Source organism: Sceloporus occidentalis, unplaced genomic scaffold (genome assembly GCF_023333645.1).
Source record: "Sceloporus occidentalis isolate IW3139 unplaced genomic scaffold, rSceOcc1.0.p SCAF_6, whole genome shotgun sequence".
NCBI classification, from domain to species: domain Eukaryota; kingdom Metazoa; phylum Chordata; class Lepidosauria; order Squamata; family Phrynosomatidae; genus Sceloporus; species Sceloporus occidentalis.
This window is the reverse complement of record NW_028316986.1, coordinates 32289607-32314336: the sequence shown is the minus strand read 5'-3', so window position 1 is coordinate 32314336 and position 24730 is coordinate 32289607. Positions and strand designations below refer to the sequence as shown.

The 24730-nt window shown below is 39.2% G+C and overlaps 1 protein-coding gene across 1 annotated transcript in view; it reads right to left on the bottom strand.

The window, feature by feature from the left end:
• HHAT (hedgehog acyltransferase) overlaps window positions 1-24730 on the bottom strand; it is a 271581-nt gene that overhangs the window by 163836 nt on the left and 83015 nt on the right. The window contains exon 9 of the mRNA XM_089528314.1: window positions 5923-5958. Coding sequence (XP_089384440.1) covers window positions 5923-5958 — 36 coding nt within the window. The remainder of the gene's footprint in view (window positions 1-5922; window positions 5959-24730) is intronic.

Genomic DNA, 24730 nt, shown 5'->3' with positions numbered 1-24730 from the left:
CTTCAGGCTGGCCCCTGATGGTACTGGGTCAGCCTTCTCTCTCCCCCAGAGGCCGAAAGATGACAGTTAGGGAGGGAGGAGCCTCTTTCTTCAGGCTGGCCCCTGATGGTACTGGGCCAGCCTTCTCTCTCCCCCAGAGGCCGAACGATGACAGTTAGGGAGGGAGGAGCCTCTGTCTTCAGGCTGGCCCCTGATGGTACTGGGTCAGCCTTCTCTCTCCCCCAGAGGCCGAAAGATGACAGTTAGGGAGGGAGGAGCCTCTGTCTTCAGGCTGGCCCCTGATGGTACTGGGTCAGCCTTCTCTCTCCCCCAGAGGCCGAACGATGACAGTTAGGGAGGGAGGAGCCTCTGTCTTCAGGCTGGCCCCTGATGGTACTGGGTCAGCCTTCTCTCTCCCCCAGAGGCCGAAAGATGACAGTTAGGGAGGGAGGAGCCTCTGTCTTCAGGCTGGCCCCTGATGGTACTGGGTCAGCCTTCTCTCTCCCCCAGAGGCCGAAAGATGACAGTTAGGGAGGGAGGAGCCTCTGTCTTCAGGCTGGCCCCTGATGGTACTGGGTCAGCCTTCTCTCTCCCCCAGAGGCCGAAAGATGACAGTTAGGGAGGGAGGAGCCTCTTTCTTCAGGCTAGCCCCTGATGGTACTGGGCTAGCCTTCTCTCTCCCCCAGAGGCCGAAAGATGACAGTTAGGGAGGGAGGAGCCTCTTTCTTCAGGCTAGCCCCTGATGGTACTGATGATACTTAATTTCATGTATATATTCATTCCACTTATATACCAATCTTTTCTTTTTTCTTTTCAGAAAGATCAGGGATATGTCCAGTATCATTCAGGAACTGATTAGGTCTTCCTCACTTTTTTTGCATTAGACTTGCTACAATGCACGTATTTCTAAAGCTTTCACTAGGCAAATCTTTGCTTGTGCTAATGAGCACAGCAGGGTGTTTTAGACATTGTGACAAGCTGTAGTTTAGTAATATATAAATAAGCAGTCAAGGAGCCTTGGGCCTTAGATTTCATCTTTCCCTCATCCATGGAAATTCCCTTCCTCCTTTCTTGGTTTGATGCAAACTGTGCTTGGTGCTTGCTTTATTAGGCCAGGACAGAAAATCAGGGTTAAATCTGAATGTCTCACCTGAGGTTAATGCAATTTAACAATTCTGATGAAGGAAAAAGAAAAGCCTGTTCAAGTGTGCACAGGAAAGAGGAACACATGAGAACCCCAAAGTCCTTGAAGCCTTATTTACACAGGCCAACTCAGTGATGTATGAAGCATGTCAGAATCTGAATTTCAGGCAATAATGCAAGCCATGGTTTGGAAAACAGCGAAAGAGCCACAATCGTCAATGCTTCTATACCCATACAACTTAATTAAAAAAATTATCTTTCAATCAAACCATAATTTGGTGTTCTTTCTGAACCAGTGACCTATTGTTTGAGAAAGACCTCCAACCTGGATTTCAAAATAAGAGTAAGTGATCATGAAGGCAAAGTGGTAAGAGGAAGGGGGAGCAGTGAAGTCTCCATCCTGTACCTATCAATCAAATCATGATTTGGTAGACTGCCTGATTTTAACCAGGGTGAAGAAATTGGAAAAATTACTTTTTCAGCTCCCATAATTCCTCAGCCAGCATGTCCACTGACCACAGTAGAATGTATAGATAAACTGCAAGTTCATGATTCTTTTTATATTATGTAGGAGAAGATATAAAATGCACAGCATCTTTAGAAAAATCTAACATGGAGATAAAACTAGCTTTTCACTGTGCTGAACTCTTCAGAATGACATTTTTTTCCCCTGATGAGACAGCGGTAGACAGAGCTGACTAACCAGCAGCTTCCTCCCCACCACTCTTGCCAATTGAAGATCCAAAGCACTTAGCAACCCAACAGATGGTTCATTATCCAAATTCTGTTAGTTTTTGGGTAGCACTGGGATAGGCAGGAGTGAGTGAGAGTGCCAATTCCAAACACAAAGAATGACAACAAAGGGTAACTAGGTTGGCACACACTCTCTTTTGTGCCTTTCAGCTTTTATGACAGGGGTGGGGAGGCACTGAACCTCTACATAGATTCTCTTTTCCAGGCCAAATCCTCCCTTTAGGTACAGATGCTATATTCTTGGTGAACAAAAAGGATGATGCTGAATCAAAATTACTTTTTGTTCTATTCTCCTCTTTTTTTAATCTTATTAAAAGAAAACAAATTGCCCTAACAATGAAGAGAGGTAGAAAAAAGACAATCTCATTTTAACAAACTCATTAAAACCAGCTTGAGTCTCCCCTATCCGAAAGGCTTGGTACCAGAAGTGTTTGGGATATATTGGAGATAGGACTAACCACAAAATTAATTTATATTTCATATGCACACCACACACATAGCCTGAAAGTAATTTTATAAAATATATTTTTAAAATAATGTTATGCATGAAACAATGTTTGCGTATAGTGGACCATCAGAAAGCATAGGTGTCACTATTTCAGACACCCATTAGAAAGTTTTGGATTTTGGAGTATTTTGGATTTCGGACTTCCCGCTAAGGGAGACCCAACCTGTAGTAAACATAAAAACATAATACAAATAATCATAAGTAACGTAGTCCCCATGAACAGTTTGGTAAAACACAATTTGACAACACCACTGAAACTAAGCTGAGCTTGGACCTTGTTATTAACCTGGACTGGGAACCAGATAATCAAATCCTCAGTCACATTAAATACTTTAACCTGGATCCAAGTGTCAGTTCCCATTCTATAAACCCATTGAATCAATTAGTAAACAAGTCTAATTTGTTAGTCCCAACCAGAGTACTCATTGCATCAATGTACCTTCTATAGCTGTTGATTTAACAAGTTCCCATTGATTCAATTAATGTACTCTAAGTGGGACTAACAGCCAGTGTGGTATAGTGGTTTGGGCATTGAGTATGATTCTGGAAACCAAGGTTCAAATCCCTGCTTGTTGATGGAAACCCTCTGTCTGATCTTGGGCAAGTCACATGCTCTCATCCTCAGAAAGTCCCATGATAGGGTTTTCTTAGGGTCCCCATAAGTCAGAAACAACTTGAAGGTGATAAACATCAACAAAAACACAAACAGCTTGGATTCAGGCTATGCTCTCTTTCTCTCCATAACTTGATTTGGGTCAAAAAACATCACCAGTATTCAACCAAAGAGATTGTTTTCAACATTAGGTATACTCCCAAACCTGGTGCCTTACAAATATGTTGGACTACATCTCTTGTTCAAGTCTCTCAAAACCAAATTACTGTAGTCTCCTGTCTCTCTGTATACTCAGAATTTACTAGCCAGTTGCCATTGAGCAAATTCATTCTATTTTCAATAAACATAGGAAGATCAGCCACAGATTCAGAACTGTATTACAGCTCTACTCTTTTATTGCACTCCATCAGCCACTGAGGAAGACAACCATTAAACTTGCCCTGGTCCTCAAAGCAGCTCATTAAAGTGGCAGCAGAATTCTTGGAAGGCCAACAGGAGGCCAGTTGGTGGTGTCATCAACAGGGCAATAGCTTGGAAGGGATGTGTGAAGGAGAAGCTGAAAGATGGCTGTTCAGATATTGCTGGACATTCTGCCAAATGTCAATACAGCAGTTGTAGCCTAACCACATCTGGAGGCCCACAAGTTCCAAAGCTCTATTCTATGCACTTTAAGAGCACTTTTGCAAACACCACATGGCAGAACTCTTAAGGAAGAGAGGCCAAAGATTGAGATACTTTCTGAGTATTGTTGTGGATAAGGGATCATAGATGAGACAACAGCCTATGAGATTATCCTTGTTATAGCCTTAGAGCTGCAGGAATGCCCAATGGAGTTCTTCCCACTTCTCTCTGGTGACAATTGCATTAAACTCCATTAAACTTTTATTAATGTAAAACAATTTGATAGACAGACAAGATAAATAGACAGATAGACAGGGAAAGAGACATGTACTCAATGAACTTTAATGAGACCAAGTAATCTTGGAATTCATCATAAAGAAGCACACTTACCACTTCCAGTAAATTATGAATGCACATTTATAAAGCAGAGTTAAGCAAAATCTACAGCAGGGACACCATAGTACCTTCTCCCTGCCCAAGTGTAGCAAGATCCTTTTCCTTGCACAAATTTCCAAATAGGGAGAATGCTTATCTCAAATATTTCCTGGTCCTTTTCCTTACACTTTGTTCATCTACAGCACACTAAATACCAAGAACACACTGTTTTGCATTCAAAGAGCAAACAATCCCACGTATGCAAGAAACCCACTTTTAGTGGCTGCTGTTTGTTTTAAGGTGTATAAGCTTGTGAATTAGTGAAATAATTTCAGACTTGGATCAATTGCAAATTGACTTTGCAAAATACAGAGAGAGTGAGGCAGTTTCTATTTCCTGATGAAAATATTTCCACAGATCCCATTATCGTGCATATCCAATCTTAATAATGTACTGAGAAGCAAGATTGCAAATTACCTATCTCTCCTCCTGTTAGCAGAAATATATGCCTTCTACACTTCAGAAATAAATGATATGACCTCTACACTTCAGCAATTGCTAAACAGAACCAACAAAGTATAAGCCTATGGCCTCCTTTTTTGCACATATTAGTATTTTTAGGTTTTCTAAGTTAAAAATATGATAGCTACATTTTCCAAAATATATTTTGTCCACCATTCAAGAAATGATGGAAAATACATTTTTCTTAATAATAACAACAATAACAGTTTCAACTACACAATAACAGTTTGCTTTATCTGTTATCTGGCACTTTCATATGGAATCTTTTCCAGTAATTAGTATATTATAGTGCCCTTTGACTACAAGAGTTAATTTTTGATCCACTGTCAATAAAACTGACAAGACAGGCTCACACTGAAGGAAACATGCTCACACTGAAGGGAAATCAGTTTTCCACATTCTGTTGCTGAAAGAGTATCCTCTTTTCTCTAGTATGTGGAATCAAATAATCTTTAAATAAATAAACCTTGCTGTGAAAATCATACTGTAGGCCCTAAAATTTAATTTGCTGTCTGGTAGAGAAAGCTGTAGGTTATATTAAGGTCCTGTTTTCAAACTCTACTGCAAATTCACTCTATGTGTTTCTTGACAGAGAGAATGGGCTCCAGTTATCTCCCCACAGATATTTACAGACAGAAGCTGACTTTCCCATCCAGTCCTCTCCAGATCAGCTCTAAAAAGTGCTCCCTCAGAAGTTGGGTACCCTAGTGAAGGAAAAGGGGAGATTACACAAAAATGGGTGGAGGCTCCTTTTGTGAGTGACACTGCCACACCTCCATAGTGATAGCTGACAGAATATGGACTCAATACTCAGTTTTTACATTGTGGCAGGTGGGGGATCCCACACACCACATTCATATACTGTAGTTAGATCTCCTTAGAATTCCATAACAATGAGTCAACAAACCAGCATAGAGGATATGATAAAACCTCAAGATTTGGCTTAGAATCTTAACACTTCAAGGAGCACCTGTCCCTATAGCCAATTGCTAAAGGACTGAGACCTGCTGTGTTTTCCATTAGTGAAAGCAATATGAGGGTGAGAGGACATGGGGAAGGGCCTTTTGTAGAATGCTTTCCCCTTGGAGGTCCAATTGATATCAATGTTCCCTTCATTAGCTTTTGAGTCCTTACTAATTTATCCCAAAATGTACAGGGTTTTAAACTGTTTAAACCCATTTTAATCTGTTAAGGAGTTTAACATACATTTGGCCTATTTAAATTGTTTTTGTTTTAAATTTAGATTGCTTTAAAACATTTTAAATTGATTTTATCTGTATGCCCCCCTCCAATAAGGCAGCATACCAGTTCTTTTTATTACATACATATATAGATAAATTTGCCAGTTATACCAGGATGTTTTTCATATAAAGCAGGATCCAATGGCAAATAGCAAACATTGACTTACCTGATGAGAAACCTATGTAGTCCTACATCAAAGCTTCTGTAAAAAAAGAAAGAAAAGAAAAATATATTTCAAGGTTGGTCTACTATATTTAAAAAACATGATAAAAATGACTTAAAGTAAATGGTGGGGGGCATATTTTGTATAATTGTGATGCAGAAAGACCATACATTAAGTAATAATTCAAGAGTGGGAAGGTGGACATTCCTCTGAGAAGAACCTATTCTGCACTTTCTCATTTTACAACAAATTTTTCACACTAAGACTTTTTTGCAAGAACAAAAAATATTGCACACAGTGATTTTGTGCAAAAAAAACCCCAAAATTTTGCACTAAATACAAATTATTTTTTCACAAAATGGTCCAAATTGTCCCTCCCCAAAAAACTAATCTTGTAATATAGTGGATTGTCCTGAGGATAAGAGTTTTTATGAGTATTACTGAGATCCCTATATGTAACAAAAAAGCTACATTTTTGCCACACTTAAACTACAGTTACCATTAACCACAATTTTTCACTTTGAATGAAACAATAATAAATCACATTTCAGCAAAACCTGGTTCTCCTCCCAATGACACAAGAGAAGGGAGAAGTATAAAATCCCAAGTCCAGCTGTGGCTTGTAACTGTTTGCTCACATTATGCTAAACTATAGTTAGTGTGAAATATAAATGCAAGTAATGAAAGTAAATGATTTACAAGTTATGATTTATATTGCAAAAAAGAACTTTAAAGTCCCATTAATAGTGTTGTTGTTGCTGCTGCTGCTGCTGCTACTGTTGTCGCTGCTGATGTTGGTTTTTAGTTAGTTCTTTTTTATCCTGCTTTTTCTCCAGTAATGGAACGCAAGGTAGTTTGAGGATGTACGGTAAGAACATTATGTAAAAAGTTAATGTTAAAATACAATTAAACAATCCATAGAATTAATCCCCTTTAAAAACAGATCGGTTAAAAGATAAAGGGGGGGGGGGGATCAGAAAAACATAAATAAATGTGATATTCATTTTTGCCTAAAGGGTAAGAATCATATGGTTTTCCAGATATTATTGGACTGTAACTGCTAGCATTTTTCACCTATGAAGGGCTTCAAGACTCTCACCCTGATCTAAAAATAAATTGGAGACCAAGGGGATTATGTAGTAATGTCTTCTGCCCCAAAAGGGCTATAGTTTCCTCTGTACTGCACAGTGCCCTGCAGCTTTCAGTATAAAAAACTGGTTCTGAAAGGGATTCTGTGGAACAGCCTTTAAATGAATACAGGGAAAGAGCACATTGCAGTAGACCTCAGTGCCTGTACAGAATTATTTCAGTACCCCACCCCCACCCCCACCCTGGTTATCTGGTTCCTGGCCCTAGAAGGTAGTTTTGTCTACTGAGTGTATATCAGACATTACTTCAAAGGCTTTCCATTTCTTCTTTGACTGCCAAAGCACCCACCTCCACATTGGTATTCAACATATAACCATACCCAAATCTTCATACTTAGAAAAACTGGGAAAGAGCTTGAATGCATGCAATGTAAAAATGCTGCACAGCTCAACTGCTAGCAGAAATTCATTCAATGAAACATGACAGATCACAAAATTGCACATAAAAAGATACAATTTTTCCCTTGCCAAGAGGGCAATAATATACACATCTGAAAGCCAAACACATGCAGCAAAATGGCTGTTAGGTTGCATTTACAATATGGCCAATGAAAATGGCAAATGAACCCCAACTGTGTCATGACTGCCCTGAAATTATTCACCAACAGTTCTATTTCATCTATTTCAAGTAAAGAAAATCCAAATTATTCCAACTGACCTATCATTATGGTCATTATCATTATAGTCTTAAGTGTTGTTGTTGTTATTGACTGCCTTTCACTCATAGCAACCCCATGAATAAGACACCTCCAAGACACCCTGTCCTCATATGCGCTGCTCAGGTCCTGCTGGCACAGGGCCATGGCTGCCTTGGTTGTGTCTATCCATTTGGTATGCATTTGGTCTTCCTCTCTTTCTACTGCCTCCACCTTTCTTAGCATTGTTGTCTTTTCTAATTAATCCTGCCTTCTCATGATGTGGCCAGTGTACAACAGCCTCAACTTAATCATCTTGGCTTCCAGAGAGAGTTCCAGCATGGTCTATTCTAGGACCCATTTTGGGTCTTTTGCGCTATCCATGCATTCTTTTTCAGCACCACACCTCAAATGAATTGATTCTCTTTTTTCACTGTCCAACTCTCACATGCGTACATGGTAAGAGCTTGGACAATCCTAGCTATATCTAGCATCATCTTCATCTTCTTTAGGATGGAGAGACAAATAGCATGGGTAGCTATTTTGTATATGCACTGATTCTGACAGCAATATGTTGTGTGTGAACAGTATGACACTGCTCTGGTTAAAGGGCAAACTGGATTTAAAGGTCTTTATTTATGGAGCCCCATTATGGAATATCTTCTCCTTACAGGCCTGATGGGTACCAACATTGATGTCATTCTTTTGCCAAGTAAAAATGTCGTTGCTAAAGTCCTAGGTGGCTCATTGGTTTTTATAGAAATCTGCACATGGACATGTACATAATTTTAAAGTATTTTAACTGGTTTTAAGCTGGCCTCTTTTAGCTAGTTAAATGGAATGTTTTTAGCCTTTTAAAATCATTTTAGTGTTTACCTTATATAATTTGGTGAAACTGATTTTACTGTATGCCACCCAGATATCTTTAGGTACAGAATGGGATATAAACATTTCAATCAATCCCACAATCTTTGGGGATTTAGGAAATATGCATAGTTCTTCCCTCCAATTTATTCTCAGAACAGAGGAAATTACATTGAGAAAAGGTGATCAAACTGAGTGGGAATATATTTACTGTATTTCTAGTCCATGTATTCTTCGAGGAATCCAAGGTAACATACATTCTGCCCACCCCTATTTTTATCTTTACAAGAACCCTGTGAGTTGGGTAAGTCTAACTAGGCCAAAGTCACTCAGTCTACAACTACAGTATACTGACTTTGTAACAGAATGGAGAATGAGGACTTGCTTCAAACCTAATGCAAGGCAAGACACTTCATTTAGCCAAGCTCTTCCCATTCTAGTTTGTGAAAGATTTCCATAATGTCATTTTAATAGGCAAATAATCTAGTATTTCAGAGTGGGTGCAAACTTCTGGCATTCATGAAGCCAATGGGATTTTTGCCATTTATTTCACTGCAGCCAGAAATTTACTTGATGATTGCATTTGTTTTGGAAGGAGCAATAGCTCTTCCACAAACTCATCAACCTTTGATGCAAATGAAATTCCACAGTGTAGAGTTTCTTGAATAGACCTACCCATGATTATTGCTTCCCTACCTATTAAATCATCTCCTCATCCAACTGGAAATGAGAAGAGATTACATTTGCACATTTTGAGCAATGCAAAGTCCAATTTCTAATGGATTCAAAGTAGGCAAACACTCAAAAACACAATGAACTGGGCCCAGATTGGCACTGCATCTGCACTGCAGAAATAATGCAGTTTGACACTGATTTATCTGCATGGCTCAGTGCTGTGGAATCTTGGCATTTGTAGTTTGTTGTGACACCAGACCTGTCTGATAGAGAAGACTAAATATCTCACAAAACTACAAATTCCAGAATTCCATGGCACTGAGCCATGGCAGTTACAACAGTGTAAAACTGCATTATTTCTGCAGTGCAGATGCAGCCTTAATCACACTTGGAATACTTGGAATACACTTGAAATAATTTTCAGGTCTCAAGGAACCCCTACAAAAAAACTTATTGTATCTACAGCACAAAAAAAAAAGCCTTTTCCACCCGATCATGATCTCTTGTGGAATCCCTAGCAACCTTTCACAGAATCCTAGGGTTCCAGGGAATCCTGTTCTGGAATGCATAGGTTAGACTGTAAGATGCACTTCCATGGGTGGAAGGGTATTGGATCCAGTGGAGGAATTCACTAAACGGTAGGAAGCAATCAGTTTCCATCAATTGCCCCTCTTCTTACATTAGTGAAAATAAACTGGATGGAAAAGGTATGTGTACTACCCAAGTCCCTGAAGATTGTGAAGTTTATTTATTAGTTATTTATTAACTATTTACATCCTGCATTAGCAGTCCCCCCAGGAATGAGCAAAACACAGCTATGAGGATTCTCCCCTCTGGGAAGCTGTTTTTCTGATTCTCAATCCCTTAAGACTTACGAATCATTTTATAACCTTATCTATATCATATATTGCCACTCCATGAGCCTTCAACAGTAATTCAACTTTTAAATTAGTTGCAGCACACCCTCCCACTGTTTCAACATCAAAACTGCCCATTTTTCAAAATTTCCTTGGATTTCCGCCATTCCAGGGTTTGGCGATAGATTTTAGATATGGGATTTTTGTTGGTTGGTTTGGCAACATGGCCACAAAAACTGGCCTCTGGATCCATTGAGCCCGCACCTGACTGATAGGATCTTAGGATCTATTCTCTCAATCTCTTTTTTTAACCTCAGTAATACTTAATGTGACTATGATATAACCACAATAATGCACTTGTTATCAAGGGTACTAATGTGTAGAAGAGAGTCAACATGATCTAGTGGTTTGATTGTTGGATTAGGACTCTGGGAGAACAGAGTTTGAATACCCATTTTGACCATGGCAACCTACTGGATGACCTTGGACAAGTAATACTCTCTCAGCCTCAAAAGAAGACAATGGCAACCCCCTTTGAACACATCTTGCCAAGAAAAATATCTGATAGGTTTGCCTTAGGGTCGCTATAGTCTTGAAGACTTACAAAACCAATGTGTAGTAATGATGCAGTATTTTTGATTTGTAACTAGCTGCACACACATATTTTAGGGATGGAGCAAATTCGTGGATCTGACAGTATGTCTGGACCTCAGAAGTATAACCAGCCATAATAAAGAGATGGAGTTTGGAGAAAGATCAGGAAAAGAAGAGAAGTCACTCTCACTGTGTGAGTTAGGCAAAAAGAGCACAGCAGCCCTAATAAATGATTTGTGAGAACTTGTTTTAAATAAAGTATACTGTTTAGATAGCATTGGAGGTTGTTCCTTAAATATACAACAGGGCACAGAGAGCTATGCCCCCAAAGAACAAAAATAGACAGATGGAGGGTAGCTGTATGATCAAAAGCAGGGAGCATGGTTGCAACATGTGAGAGAATCTGCTACTGACATTCAACAGATGTTTTATGTAAGGCAGCCAAAATATTCATGCCATTTCCAAGGCTGGTCAACCTGTTAGTTTATTCAAGTATCTCTGACAGGTAATGCTGACTTTTAACTTTAAAATTCAAAGTCACTTGTTCACTCATGGACAGAGTCCCTACAGCTAGAATATTTCAGCACCACAGACAGCTCTTTCAAACACAGGCAGGCTTGAGAATGCAATCCTTTGCTGTACTTCAGAGATCATCAGCTCTTTGGAGATGGGGGAAGAACTGTGGAATAGTTTGGTGACAGTAGTAAAACTGTCTTTCATAAACAGCTCAATCCTGCCAGGGAGAAGCAACCCAGCATGATTTCAATACCCTCAATTATTATGAAATATATACTTCATATAGCTATTTGGATTCACAGAGGGGAAGAAACCAAAAGACAGAAAACATCAGAGAAGTACCTTCAGAAATTGGCATTTGAAAGAAGGGAGAAGAAAGTGCCAGCCTGTTTTTACCCTTTCTATGCTTTCAAGCTTGAGCTGCTGCACAATTCCCAAGAGGATAAAGAATGGCTGTTTGGTTAGATATCAGAGAATGAAGACATTGCAGATGAGATACTAGTCAGAATTAGAAGCAGGGTGAAAAGCACATCACTCCAGGTACAACAATCCTTGAGTTAGCAGGATGCTACAAAGTCCAGGCATTTATTTCCCATCTTTTGCAAAACATTATGCTGATGCAGTGAAGCACATGGCTCTGCTACAAATCCAGCACAGAAACCAAGCAGACAGCAAGGAGGAAACAGTGGGCTGCTAAAGGACCTAGAGAGCTCTCCTTCTTTCCTTCCTTTGCCAACTCTCAGGAGACTAGAAAGAGTTTTGGCAGTCTAGTAACTTATTTACACAGCTATTGTATTTCTTCTCCCTTTGTTCCACTTGCAGAATATCAGTGTAGAAGTGTGGACAGGCTGAGAAACAGATTTTTAGATGATATAGAAAGCACTGTGGCATAGTAGAAAGTGTTGGACTGCAATTCTGGAGACCAAGGTTTGATTCCCTACCAGCCATGAAACCTACTGGGTGTCCTTGGGCAAGTCAAATGTTTTCAGACTCAGGGAAAGGCAACTGCAAACCTCTTCTGAACAAATCTTGCAAGAAAACCCCATGATAGGTTCACCTTAGGGTCTCCATAAGTTGAAAACAACTTGAGAAGAGAGAGAGAAGCCTGTAGGGGAAAGTCAAGGAAGCAAGTCCCATCACACTAACTGAGTACTAGTGCCATTTTGGATGGAGGCCTCTAACTTTAATGAATGAAGTATGCTTTTCAAGCATAATGCTATACTTGCACAGGATGCAGAGCAATCCCAAAATGTTTCTACTCAGAACTAACCCCCCACTTAGTTGACTGGGATTTTTTCTGAGTTTAAACATGCATTACAATGGATCCCTCCTCTGGATCTGACAAGCTCTACCCACACAATGTCAGTTCTGTGAGTAGAACAGAGGAAAAAACAGTTGGAAAAATGACAAAAGGCATGTTAAGGTTACTTCAAACACCTCCAAAATTGTTTCAGGTTTGAAACAGCCTTTTGAGAAAGTAAGTGGAAGGTTGATAGTTTCCAGTTTCTGAACAAGTCTATTATTTCTATTATGCCCCATTTTAGTTTCTGGTTATGAAGCTTGCCTTTTTTCAGCCAAAAAAAGGAGGGGTTTCTAGTTCAGGATCTGCAGGGGATGATGGGCCAAATCCCACAGGCCACATTTTGCCCAGTTCTAAGAATTACACTTCCCTTCTCCTTCATGCCTGCATATTCACTGTAACTGCTATGTACTTCATATTAAGAGACTCTTTTATTAAGATGATGAGCAAGCAGGTTTAAGTGCCAAGGTACCCATATGCTTGGAATAACTACATAAGGTAAATTATCTAAGGGCCAGAACAGACAGGCCAAAATAAAGCTGCTTCAGGACACTTTGGAGGTATGCTGTTTAAATGATGCATGCATCCAAAGAGGCCAGAAGCCACACCAAAGCCACGTTCCAGTCCTAAGGACTGGAGCGTGGCTTTGGTGCGGCTTCCGGCCTCTCAGGATACATGCATCATTTAAACAGCATACCTCCAAAGTGACCCGAAGCAGCTTTATTTTGGCCTGTCTGTTCTGGTCCTAAAACCAAAAGAAAAAGTGTTGGGGGGGGGGGGGGGACATGCAATGAAAAGAACATAGAATGGTTTACTTAACCTTAGCATTACATAAAAACTTGAAAGTGCACAATCATGTTCCATCTGCAGAATCCTAATTTTAAAATAAATAAATATGCAAGCAAACAAGCCAGTGGTGCATTTTAATATAGAGGTAAGTCTTAAATGGAAAGCAACTTATTATATTCAACATATTTCTATAGGCTATAGCAAATCATTTGACTATGTAGACTATGTAGTGGAAGTTAAACATGACCTTTTACATTGTCCTTACAGTAACATAGTGTACTATGGAGACATCTGAGACAGACAACTGTAAAATTCTTAAGGTCCAAAGTGTTGTAACCACCACATGTTTTTTTTTAAAAAAACTGTAATTATTTCTTGAAATTGCTGTTTTAACAGTTATGTATTTTAAATGTTTTATATTTAGATTTGAAGTTACAACAGTAAACCTAAACTTACTTTGGTAGACCATGGATTGCTCTAAAAGAACTAACTGTGCCATACCCAATGTATACTCAAGACAGTAGGTCACTGTTAGAACAGAATGTGGAGAAATGGAATGGTTTCCAAATGGTAAGAGAGTCAGACAAGGTTTTGTCACTCTGTCTGTTTAATGTATATGTGGAAACTCCACAAAGAAAGCAGAAAGTGTGAAAATTGGGGAAAGGAAGTGAGAAAATTGGGGAAAGGAAGTGAGAAAATTGGGGAAAGGAACATCAGTAATTTAAGTTATGCAAATAACACTATATTACTTGAGAAATATTCAAGGGCTTGGAAGGATTATTGAGCAGAGTCAAGAAAGAAAAGGCAGAGACAACAGCAGAATTACAGATGAACAATAAGAAAGCAAAAATAGTGAGCACAGTTTATGTACCTAATTCTATTGTGGGTGATGAAGATATTAATATAAAGATTTTCTCTTATTTATCTCAGTCGTGAATCAAAACAGAGATTGTACCCAAGACAACAGAAGAAACACTTCTTGCATACTCACTTTGAAGGTCAGCTATGAAATAACAAGAGAAGGTCCTCATGATATCTTATTAAGTACCAAAGTCAGAATCATTCAAGCCAGAGTATTTCCAGTTTCTACATATGATTATGAAAGCTAGAGAGTGAAGAAAGCAGACTGGAAAAGAGTCAATCCATTTGACATGTGGCACTGGAAGAGATTTCTGTCCATGGAATTCTAGAAAAATAAATAAATGGATCTAGGAGCAAATCATGCCAGAACTCTCCTTAGCAGCCAATGACTAAACTGGGGCAACTGTATGTTGGCAATATCATGAGGCAACATGATTTGTTAGAAAAGCCACTAATCAATGGTAAAGCAGAAAGTAATAGGAAAAGAGGCATACAGCACTACAAGTGCTTTGATTCAGTCAAGGAAGTCATGTCTCTAAGGATGAAGACCATAGATTGGCTGCTCATAACAGGGTATATTGGAGGTCTTGAATTCACAAGGCTGTCAAAAATCAAAGCTGGTAAGTAACAAAAACAACATACTCGTCTGTCAAATTCTTGATGCCCTAAACTTTGCAACATTTGCACTGCTGAAAAAGACATTGATGATTAGGCATAGTTTCATTAATGATTTTTCAAAAATATAACTACCAGTAACCTTCACCCCACAATTCCCGAACGTTTAGCCCCTGATAAAACGTACTCCTATGTGTCCGATTGGCAATTAGTAATTTAAACATAATTACACCCACCTACCCACCAAGCTTGTTTTAAGCCTTAAAAGGAAGGGGTTTTTTAGGCCTTCTTTGGCAGAGAGGGTATTCAGAGGAAAAAATGGCTCAGATATTCTGGTTTAATTAAAGACGCCCAGGGGAAGATGGAGTTTAAAACCCAAGAGGAACTTCAATTGGCTGATATCACTTGCCACTGGTATCTATTCAGACAATTAAAAGAAAGATGGAAGTTGGACATGGTAGAACCTGGTCTATTAAAAGAGATAACTGTATGGGAGGACCTAATAGGAAAGGGAAAGAAAAAGGCCATGACTAGGTTTTATAAAATGATTCTTTGTTGGGATACGGAGGAAGAGGTCATAAGACACTGCATGGTAAAATGGGCCCAAAACGTGGGACGTGTCATCCCATATAAAAATTGGGAACATATTTGGAATAAAGGACTAAAACATACAGTTAGCCAAGATCTAAAGGAAAACGTCTTTAAAATGACTTTTAGATGGCATCTCTCCCCACAAAGAATCGCGTTAATATACAAAAACAGTAATCCTAAATGTTGGAAATGCTTGAAGTCAATAGGGACATACTACCATATGTGGTGGACTTGTGAAGTGGCAAAACGATACTGGCTAGAAGTTTATGAAGTAATTACAAAAGAACTAAATATCCAAATTTTATTTTTACCAGGGATATGCTTGTTGGGAATGTTCGAAAATGTAGAAAAAAACATGGCAAACTTCTGTTCTATTTGTTCACATGTGCTAGAATTATTTACGCAAGATTCTGGAAGTCAAATCGGGCACCCTCTGTAGAGAAATGGCTGATGAAAGTCCTAGAAATGGCTGAACTTAACAGAATAACTTGCTGGACAAAAGGAAAAGAAGAAGAATCTATAAAAGAAGACTGGCAATTATTTTACTCATTTATAAAAAGAAAATGGAATAACAATGTACCGATTTGATGCAATGTACAATGTGTGCTCTTATCTTTTTCTTCTTTGTTCTTCATTACATTCTTCTATTAGTGCCAAAAGTGGGATAATTTGCTATATACCCATATATACCCACTCACCAGTGGCAGGCAAGTTTAAAATATATTGTTTTGGAAAAATTAGAACTTCTCAGGGGGTAAACCAACCTGTTATAAAGATGGGATGTGAATATGCAAAATGACAGAACTGAGGGATAGAAAACAAAATAAAAGTTTACTTGGATAGTTATATAACTAAAGTAAATTTCTCTCCCGTAATACAGGAATTAGTATTCATTCTCTCTTTTTATTTTTTTTTTAGGGGAGAGTGTTTTACCTTGTGATGAGGGAAACTTATAAATAAAGAAATTTAATTAAAGATAAAATGAAAGAAAGTATTATACGAAAAGTAGAAGAGCTGAGTAAGAGGAAGTATTCTGTGTGTTATTTGTTATTTTAGTTATGTATAGAGAAGTAATATTATGTCAAATCGTGTTATGTGATAGTCATATGTATATATGTATGTTTTGTCTGTATGAAACGCAAAAACAATAAAAAAAAGAAAAGGAAGGGTTTTTTTAAAGGGTCATCCAAAGACTTAGGGGAAATTATGTTTAAATAGAACATAATGCCCAGCAGAGGCTTTTGGTGAGCATGAACTGCAGTTCAGCAGAAAGTAAATCTTCTTCAAGATATCAAAAGGGTGAAAAGTGTCTGGAATTTGCAACCTTCTAAGGTAAAAGGGAGGACACAAATGGCCCCCAGATCCTTGGAAGTTACCCAACATTTCTTGTCAATAATAAATTGCTATTTTCCCTCTATTTTCAGTGTATACATTTCTCTTTGCAAAATAAATTGTCAAATACTGACTGCCATTGCAGACTCACTGACAGAGAAGAGCTGTCAGGAGAAGGCAAAATTAAACTCAGTGCTACATGCTCTGGTTACTATGAGCCTGCAATGACACCCACCCCACACTCATCACTTCCCTCACTTCATTCCTCCCATCTGTCCTAGGATGCTGTTTGAGCTAAAAAAAATGTTACAATGAGAAGTCTGATAAAGCTTTTCTCCCCCATCATTCCTTCTCCTGGCCTGACTTGCACCCTATCCAGGCTGATTTTGTGCTTTTAAAAAAAGAAAATCAGAGCAAAACATTTTATTCTCAATGAAATATGGGCTCTGAAACTTCAACAAACCCAACTCTACACAAAGAAACTTCAACAAACCCAACTCTACACACCCATCCCCTTTCTGGATGGGAATTTTTCCCCCTCTGGAAAAAAAAGATCAACACCAAGCAGTTGTAGTAGTGGTTGGAAACATCGCTTTTTTGGATTCCAACTCCCAAAAAACCCTATTGGGGATTCCAGGTGCAAGAATGCAAGAATCTAGCTTTTCCAAGTCCTGACTTGTAAATATCAATTTCCATTTCTGTGTCCATTCTTGGTTAAATCAGCCTCATAGCCATTCCGTAGAAGAAGCACATCAAAATCCTCCTGGCTATGGACTGGGCAATTCCTCACTGAGAGCCGCCCAACCTCCAAATGAATACAGCTGGTTGTCACAGACATTTCCCTTGTCTTCACACAGATAGGAAAGAGGTAAAATTGGCCAAAATTGGCTTCTGGAAGACCCAGAGGTCTCCTTCACTTGAAAGCTGCTGTGGTGAGTTAGGAGCCTAATATTTTTTAATGAGCTAAAGGTTTGTATACTGAACTCTAAAAATATCTGAATTATTTCTGAGCCTCTCTTTATTCGGTTCTTTAATAAATACACTGAGTTGGAAATTGATTAGTTCTCTATGCATCTAAAAGTTGGCTTTACCCAGTCAAAAGATTGTGGGTTGCTAAAGGATGCTTCCAAAAACAATTTATTTCTAAATATGTGCACAAGCCTAAGATCTTAGATACCTAAGACAAAACAGATATTTTTAAAAATGCCTTACTTATAGGGATGGAAGGAATATTATGAGAAATGCACATGTGTTTCTGGAGGGGTTTACACAATAATTTTTGTACACAAAAATATAATTTTCATGCAAAAGTCCCACATACATTTCTATGCAGAATGATGTTCCAAAACACTTGAGGATCAGGGATATCATTAGGTGGGTGCAGGAATTGCAGACTGCACTGGGTGACACCCAAGAAGTGCCTTCTACTCCACTGAACATTATCATATTTTATCATATTACTTCATGAAAATTCCAGACTACAATAGACTTAGTTTAATCATTTTGGCTTCTAGTGAGAGTCCAGGGTTGATTTGCTCTAAAAACCATCCATTTGTATTTATAGCAGTTCGTGATATCCATTGAACTTTCCTTCAGCACCACATTTCAAATGAAATGATCTACTTCATTATCCAACTTTCACATCCAAAAGTGCAGCCTTCCAGCACTCCTCACTATTATGCCCAGCACTCCTCACTATAATGCATGCTGGCTAATGCTAATGGGAGTTGCAATCTGACATCTTGAGGGCTTCATCTTGCCAAACGATGCCCTGAGCATCATATTTCATCAAATTCCAGAGATTCAACCTGGGATCTTCTGCATGCACTCTATGTATTTATCACTGGGCCACAATCCTAGTCTAGAAGGCCCTTCGTTTTGACAGAAGAGATGCAAAAATAACTATCTATGACTGTAATCCTAGGTAATAGTTACCTGGGAGTAAGCTTCACTGATCTCAGCAGGACTTAGTCAATAATTCTTCAAATGGCCTGCTGCATTTATGATAGCTATACCTATATTCTCAGTGCAAAAATTTTGTTTCCACCTTACACCATTGATGGCAATACCCCTAGGAAGGTAATAAACAAAAAAAAAATACTTCTCAACCCTCTTGGGTAGCCATGATTCATTATTTTAACTGTAAAGGTGTGAAGGAGTCATAACTCAAGGGGAACAGAGGGCAAACTCCATGGGATTTTTTTAGATAATTGAAATTGACTCATAATTCACCAGTAGCCATGGGAAATTCTCCTCCTTGTCTAGCCTTCGTAGTATAGTTGGTCATCAACTGATCTTTAACACACAAATTCCATCTGTACAAAGTTCATGTGTAATTATTTCTTGACAGGCATTGTTTGCCACAAAGCAAATGAGTTAAAAAACAATAAAACCAGCTTTGGGGTTTTTTTTTCCTCTAAGGAAATAAAAATAAGGAAGTACAGTATAGATGTGAGTTAGACAGTAAGTAACAGAGATTTCAGACTGTAGCTACAAGCCACATAATTAGTTCTCTACACTCTACATGCCTTATGCCATCCCAAAAGCATTATACTTTTGGGATGACAACCTTTTCTTGCCACAAATTGTTCCCCAAACTCAGGACAGAGTCAGATGATTTTGCACTGATTGTTTTTCTCCCACCCACAAACTACAAGCAGTTTGGTTAAAACAGCAACAATAATCCTCCTTCTCAAAAAAAAATCACTTTCTTCACCCAAAAAATTACCAAAATTCTCCCCACACCCCCCACATATTTTGGTACTTATGAGCTGGATGGAAAATTCGAAGGCTTTCATGGCCAGCATCCATAGGTTTTTGGGGTTTTTGGGGCTATGTGGCCATGTTCTAGCAGAGTTTCTTCCTGACGTTTTGCCAGGATCTGTGGCTGGCATCTTCAGAGTTCTCTGAAGATGCCAGCCACAGATGCTGGCGAAACGTCAGGAAGAAACTCTGCTAGAACATGGCCACATAGCCCAAAAAACCCACAAAAAACTATGGATGGAAAATTGTTTCTTGCCATGTTCCTTCAAGTTGCTCTCCATTTATGATGATCATAAGGTGAACATATTACAGGATATTCTTGGTCAGATTTATCCAGGGGGGGGGGGTATGCCATTGCCATTCCCTAAGTCTGGTAAAGTGTGATTTGCCCAAATCATGCAGTGGGTTTCCATGGCTGAGTAGGGATTTGAACCCTAGTTTCCCCGATTCCTGATCAAGTGTTCAAGCCACTGCACCATGCTGGCTCCAGGAAAATCTGAGGAAGGCCCTTGATTTTCACCTCTAATAAACAGGTTTTCCAGGGGCTTTGTACTATTCCAACCTTCTTGGCCAAAAGAAGTGATAGACCCAAAGACAACATGACAGGAAGCAAAACATCTCCCTAAGCACTCTTAATTCTCTTTAACATTGTGTCTTCCTCTAGCTCAATGTCCTTTCTGTATACACAGAGTGCATCTCAACCCTTCTCTGGATTATTGCAACGCAAAGACTTGCAATTTCTTTGTAATTAAATACTTCTCAGGACATTTCATTCTCCATACCTCTTCCCTCTTAGATTTTTTTTTTTCATGATATGTGAGCCAAGCTGGTTATAAATCATCTGTACTTGTGCTGCTTTTCAATTTATAACATCTGAGAGATGTGAGCAGTGCAGAGATTAATAACGGGTAATGGAGAAACACAAACTGATAATTTATAGGTAGTGGGAGGGCAAGTTCAAATGTTACCTTTCCCACAGGAGCACCAAGAAAATAATTCAAATTGGTGCTCCACACAGAAATGGTAATACTGCACAATTTCTAAAGGTAGTCATCCTTCCAACCAAGTGAATCATCCACAAATGAGCAGGTCCTTGTTGGAAGACCAAAATGGGATAATGTTTTAATGGGCATCAGTTGCAAAATTCAACCAGTCCAAGGGCTAAGCTGATCTAGTGATAGGGCAATCATAGCAAACATTGGCAAAATTGCTCTTCAGTTGGAATAATTAAACAAATGCAACTGAGAGTCTGGAAGAGAATTTCATTTAAATGGGTCCATTGTTAAGCCACTCTAATGATTCCATCTCTTCCATAATTCATCGCTTCTCTCTTTTTTTGAAACAACAGGCAACAAAAACAAAAGTACTTTGGTAAACATTTTCGTACTTTATGACTTTTTCTTATAATATCTCATCATAAACAATGGAGGTAGCACCACACTGTGCAGACATGTTACTACTTAATGCTATGAATCACAGCACAGTGGAATGTATTTCTTTATTATGAGAATGGTAACAAGATTCTCCAAGTCTCAAATTAGACTCTTGCAGCAAATCCAACCCCAAACAGACTCAGGAGACAGCCTCCTCCATGGCTGTGCCCAGACTGCAGAACTCCCTTCCAGAGGGGATCAAGTCGGCCCCTTTCCTGCTCTCTTTTCACTAACAGATGAACGCATTTTTATTTGGGCAGGCTTTTGATCTGTGGATTTTATTTATGTTGTTTGCATACCAGACACACCCTGCGCTGTATATGGGGCTTCAAAAGTTACCTGCCTCTCACAAGCCTCCTTGAGCTAAGCAATTTTCCTGTTCTCTTCCTTTTCTTTTAATAGAAAAGGACCTAAAATGCCTCAGGGAAAAATATGGGAGAAGTGCCCCTATGTCCCCTAGAGGACACTGGGGGCAATTTTGTCAACTTTGGGGATACTGGAGCCTAGAAAAATAGCCCTGGGCACCACAGGCAGCCCATGGGCTTTGCCCTGCCCATGCCTACTTTAAAGCATTTAATGCCTTTAGTGGTTTTGGACCATGTTACTGTAATTGCCTTCTTTAATGAGCAGCACTTAAGGGGATACTCTCTAGTCCACCAAATGAGAGCTGCAAATTTGGCAAATGGAAAGGATAGGGCCTCCTCCTCCTTCTTCTTGTCCCACATATTTGGAATGTTTTCCAAATCAACTGGAATGATGAGTATTTTAATCATGTAGACAAGCCATCTGCTTCCCCAAAGTCAGTTGACACATTACTCATGAGCAAGCTAGTGCATGGCAGTTCAGGTGTGACTGATTCCACCAAGGAAGAAAAGGGGGTGAAAGCCCAATGCCAGATCTTCTTGATCACATTGAAAAGGCTGATGTTCATTTAAAAAAATCTTAAACGGACCTTCTTTACCATTTATCTTTAAATTGTACTTTGAGAAGAGACCCTTTTTATTTTAAACCTGTAATGTGGATTTTCCCCCCAAGTCAATTCCTTCAAATCTATGTGCCCATTAGGCTTCTAGATTTAATTTATTTCATTTCTAAATGCTTCATTTGTGAGTCCTGAAAGAACTGCAAGTTTCTGGCAGTGCTTTTTTAATGATTAGTTCATCAAACGGAATGACTGATGTTCTCAACCATGGTCACATTCCAGAACTCCTTACAGGCAGCAGGAAGCTCCAGGTATACAGCTGAACATAAAAATTCCATAGATTTGAAAGCATCCATAATTTGGTAAGGGAAGAAGGGATTCATTTCTAACTTAGATATCAAAGTCAGAACTATCCAAACAGGTGATCAAAACTACCAAAGTTGGCATCAAATTACATCTATCTGATAGGAATATATGTGATTCCTGGTCTAGCAAGAAGAACTGCATTTGGAATCCAGGGGGCTTTTAAACCTTCTGTTACTGTAGATCTCGGACCAGAAACCCAGATCTTTTGGGGGCAGGGGATTTCATACAAGGTTGACAAGAGAAGGCATGAACAAGCAGAATCCAGGTACTACAGTATTTGGTCCTCATTCATAAACTGTTCAAAGACATAGGCCAAAAACAGACATGGCCCTGAAGGAGCAGCTCTGCATCACCCCTGTATCGGGGCCGTGGCTCCAATCAGACGTTTTTCCAGCCCCAAAAGAAGTGGCAAAATGCTGTTCCTTTTTGGGACAGAAAAAGCCACCCTTGACACTGCTGCTGTGGCTCTTCCACATTTCTTTGACGCAACATGCGTAAACGCTGTGCTGTAGAAATGCCATGATGCCCCCCGCCATGTGGGCAAGCAGGTGGGCAGGCACCATGACACCACTTTGGGGGCGGAATTGAGGTGGGCGGCATGTGGTCACCATGCCCCCTTTCCACCCTGAAGCCGCTGTTTCTTGCCGGTCTGTACAGCCCCACAGTCATGTTAGTCTGTAGAATCAGAATGTACAGAGATCTTGTAGCACCTTTGAGACTAACTGAAAGAAAGCTGGCAGCATGAGCTTTCATAGACTACAATCTACTTCTTCAGATGCTCTACTAAAGGCATCTGAGGAAATAGACTATAGTCTACGAAAGCTCATGCTGCACACTTCTTTCTTTCAGTTAGTCTCAAAGGTGCGACAAGATCTGTCTACGTTTATAAACTATTAATCAGAATATTAGCATATTACCACTCCAGTACATATAATACATGGAAGGATATTATTATTAATTAATTCTTCCCATTCCCCCACTTTATTGTACAGGATATAATGTATAAGACCATCATGGGATCTGTATTAGGTGCCATTTCAAATTGTTAATGTACAGATTGTATTAGAATTTTTATTTTTTTTCTTATGGAATAAATAGGTTTTTTGGACTACAGTTCCCTGAATCTCCTATGGTTAGTGAGCAATGCTATAGGGTTTGTTCAAGCTCTTAGGAAGTCTCTCTGAATTCCTATCTGTATTCTTATTGGTGTTCGTATCAATTAGAATCTACAAAGGTTACTTTTGGGGAGACTACCGTTCCCAGACCTCCTCAAGCAATGATCATGCTGTTGGTGGAATGTGGGAACTGTAGATAAAAAAAAAACCCAATACCTTCTGAAAGCTCTGCTTCTTCCCTTACCATAATGTTGGTGCTTTCAAATCTGTGGGGATCCATATTTCAGGAGTATACCTGGAGCGTCTTGCTGCCTGTAAGAATTTCTGGAATGTGACCTTGCTTTTAGTATAGTATTTACCATTTGAATTAAAAAAAACTTTCTATGAACAGAGAAAAAGAGGGGGGGGGACAGAATGAGCATAGGCCACAAAAGAATATGGAATCCATGGCAATTAAAAATTGTAGGTTCAAAATGCTGCAGCCAACTGTGGGAGGGAATCCCAGAATCTGGAAGCAACTACTGGGAAAACTCTCTCGCATGTCCTCATCGGATGGTGATAGGACTGAGATAAAGCACTCCCCTGAGGATCCTAAAACTCTGGCTCATATTGGGACATAAGGACTATCAGATCATCTGGACCCAAGCCATATAGGTCTTTATTGGTCATAAAGCACTTTGAACTGTGCCCAACAACAACGTTTATTGATTAGCCCGTAGGCCATCTCAAAATAACACAAAAGAGTGTAGAACACACTATAAAATTCTACAGAAATTTAATAGAAATTACAAAGGACCTAATAATACAATAAAATATATAAAATATGAGTAAAACACCATATAAATGCCACAGTACAATATAAGTACAATACCCAAAAGTAAAACAGAGTTATAAAACTGATTATAAAAATCTATGTAAAAGGTTCAAAATACAGAAATGAATAAGTTAAAATAAAAGTGTTACAGAACTGTGCTCAGAAATGAACTGGTAGCCAGTGTAGCTAATTCGACAGGATAGTTATATATTTCCTGTAATCTGCCCATCAGTGATCTGGCTGCTGCAATATCTAAGTGGTTTCTAAAGGCAGGCCCACATGTAGTGTGTTACAGTAAGCCAAATGGGATGTAATCAAGGTATGGACCACCATGGCCAGTTCTGACATCACCAGGAACATGTGCCACCAGTACACTAGGTGTAACAAACACACTCCTGGCCACTGCCAACACTTTGGCTTCCAGGATGATGGCTGACTCCTAGAACATTCAAATGTTGCTTCTTCTTATGTCCATACAATGTTTTATTAGAGATTAGAAAACATACTTTTGGATTAAAACTCCCAGAATCCCCCAGACAACTTGGCCAGTGGCCATACCAGCTGTGGGATTTGGGGAGTTGTAGTCCAAAAAAAGCAATTTCTCCAGGATCTGAGGTTTAT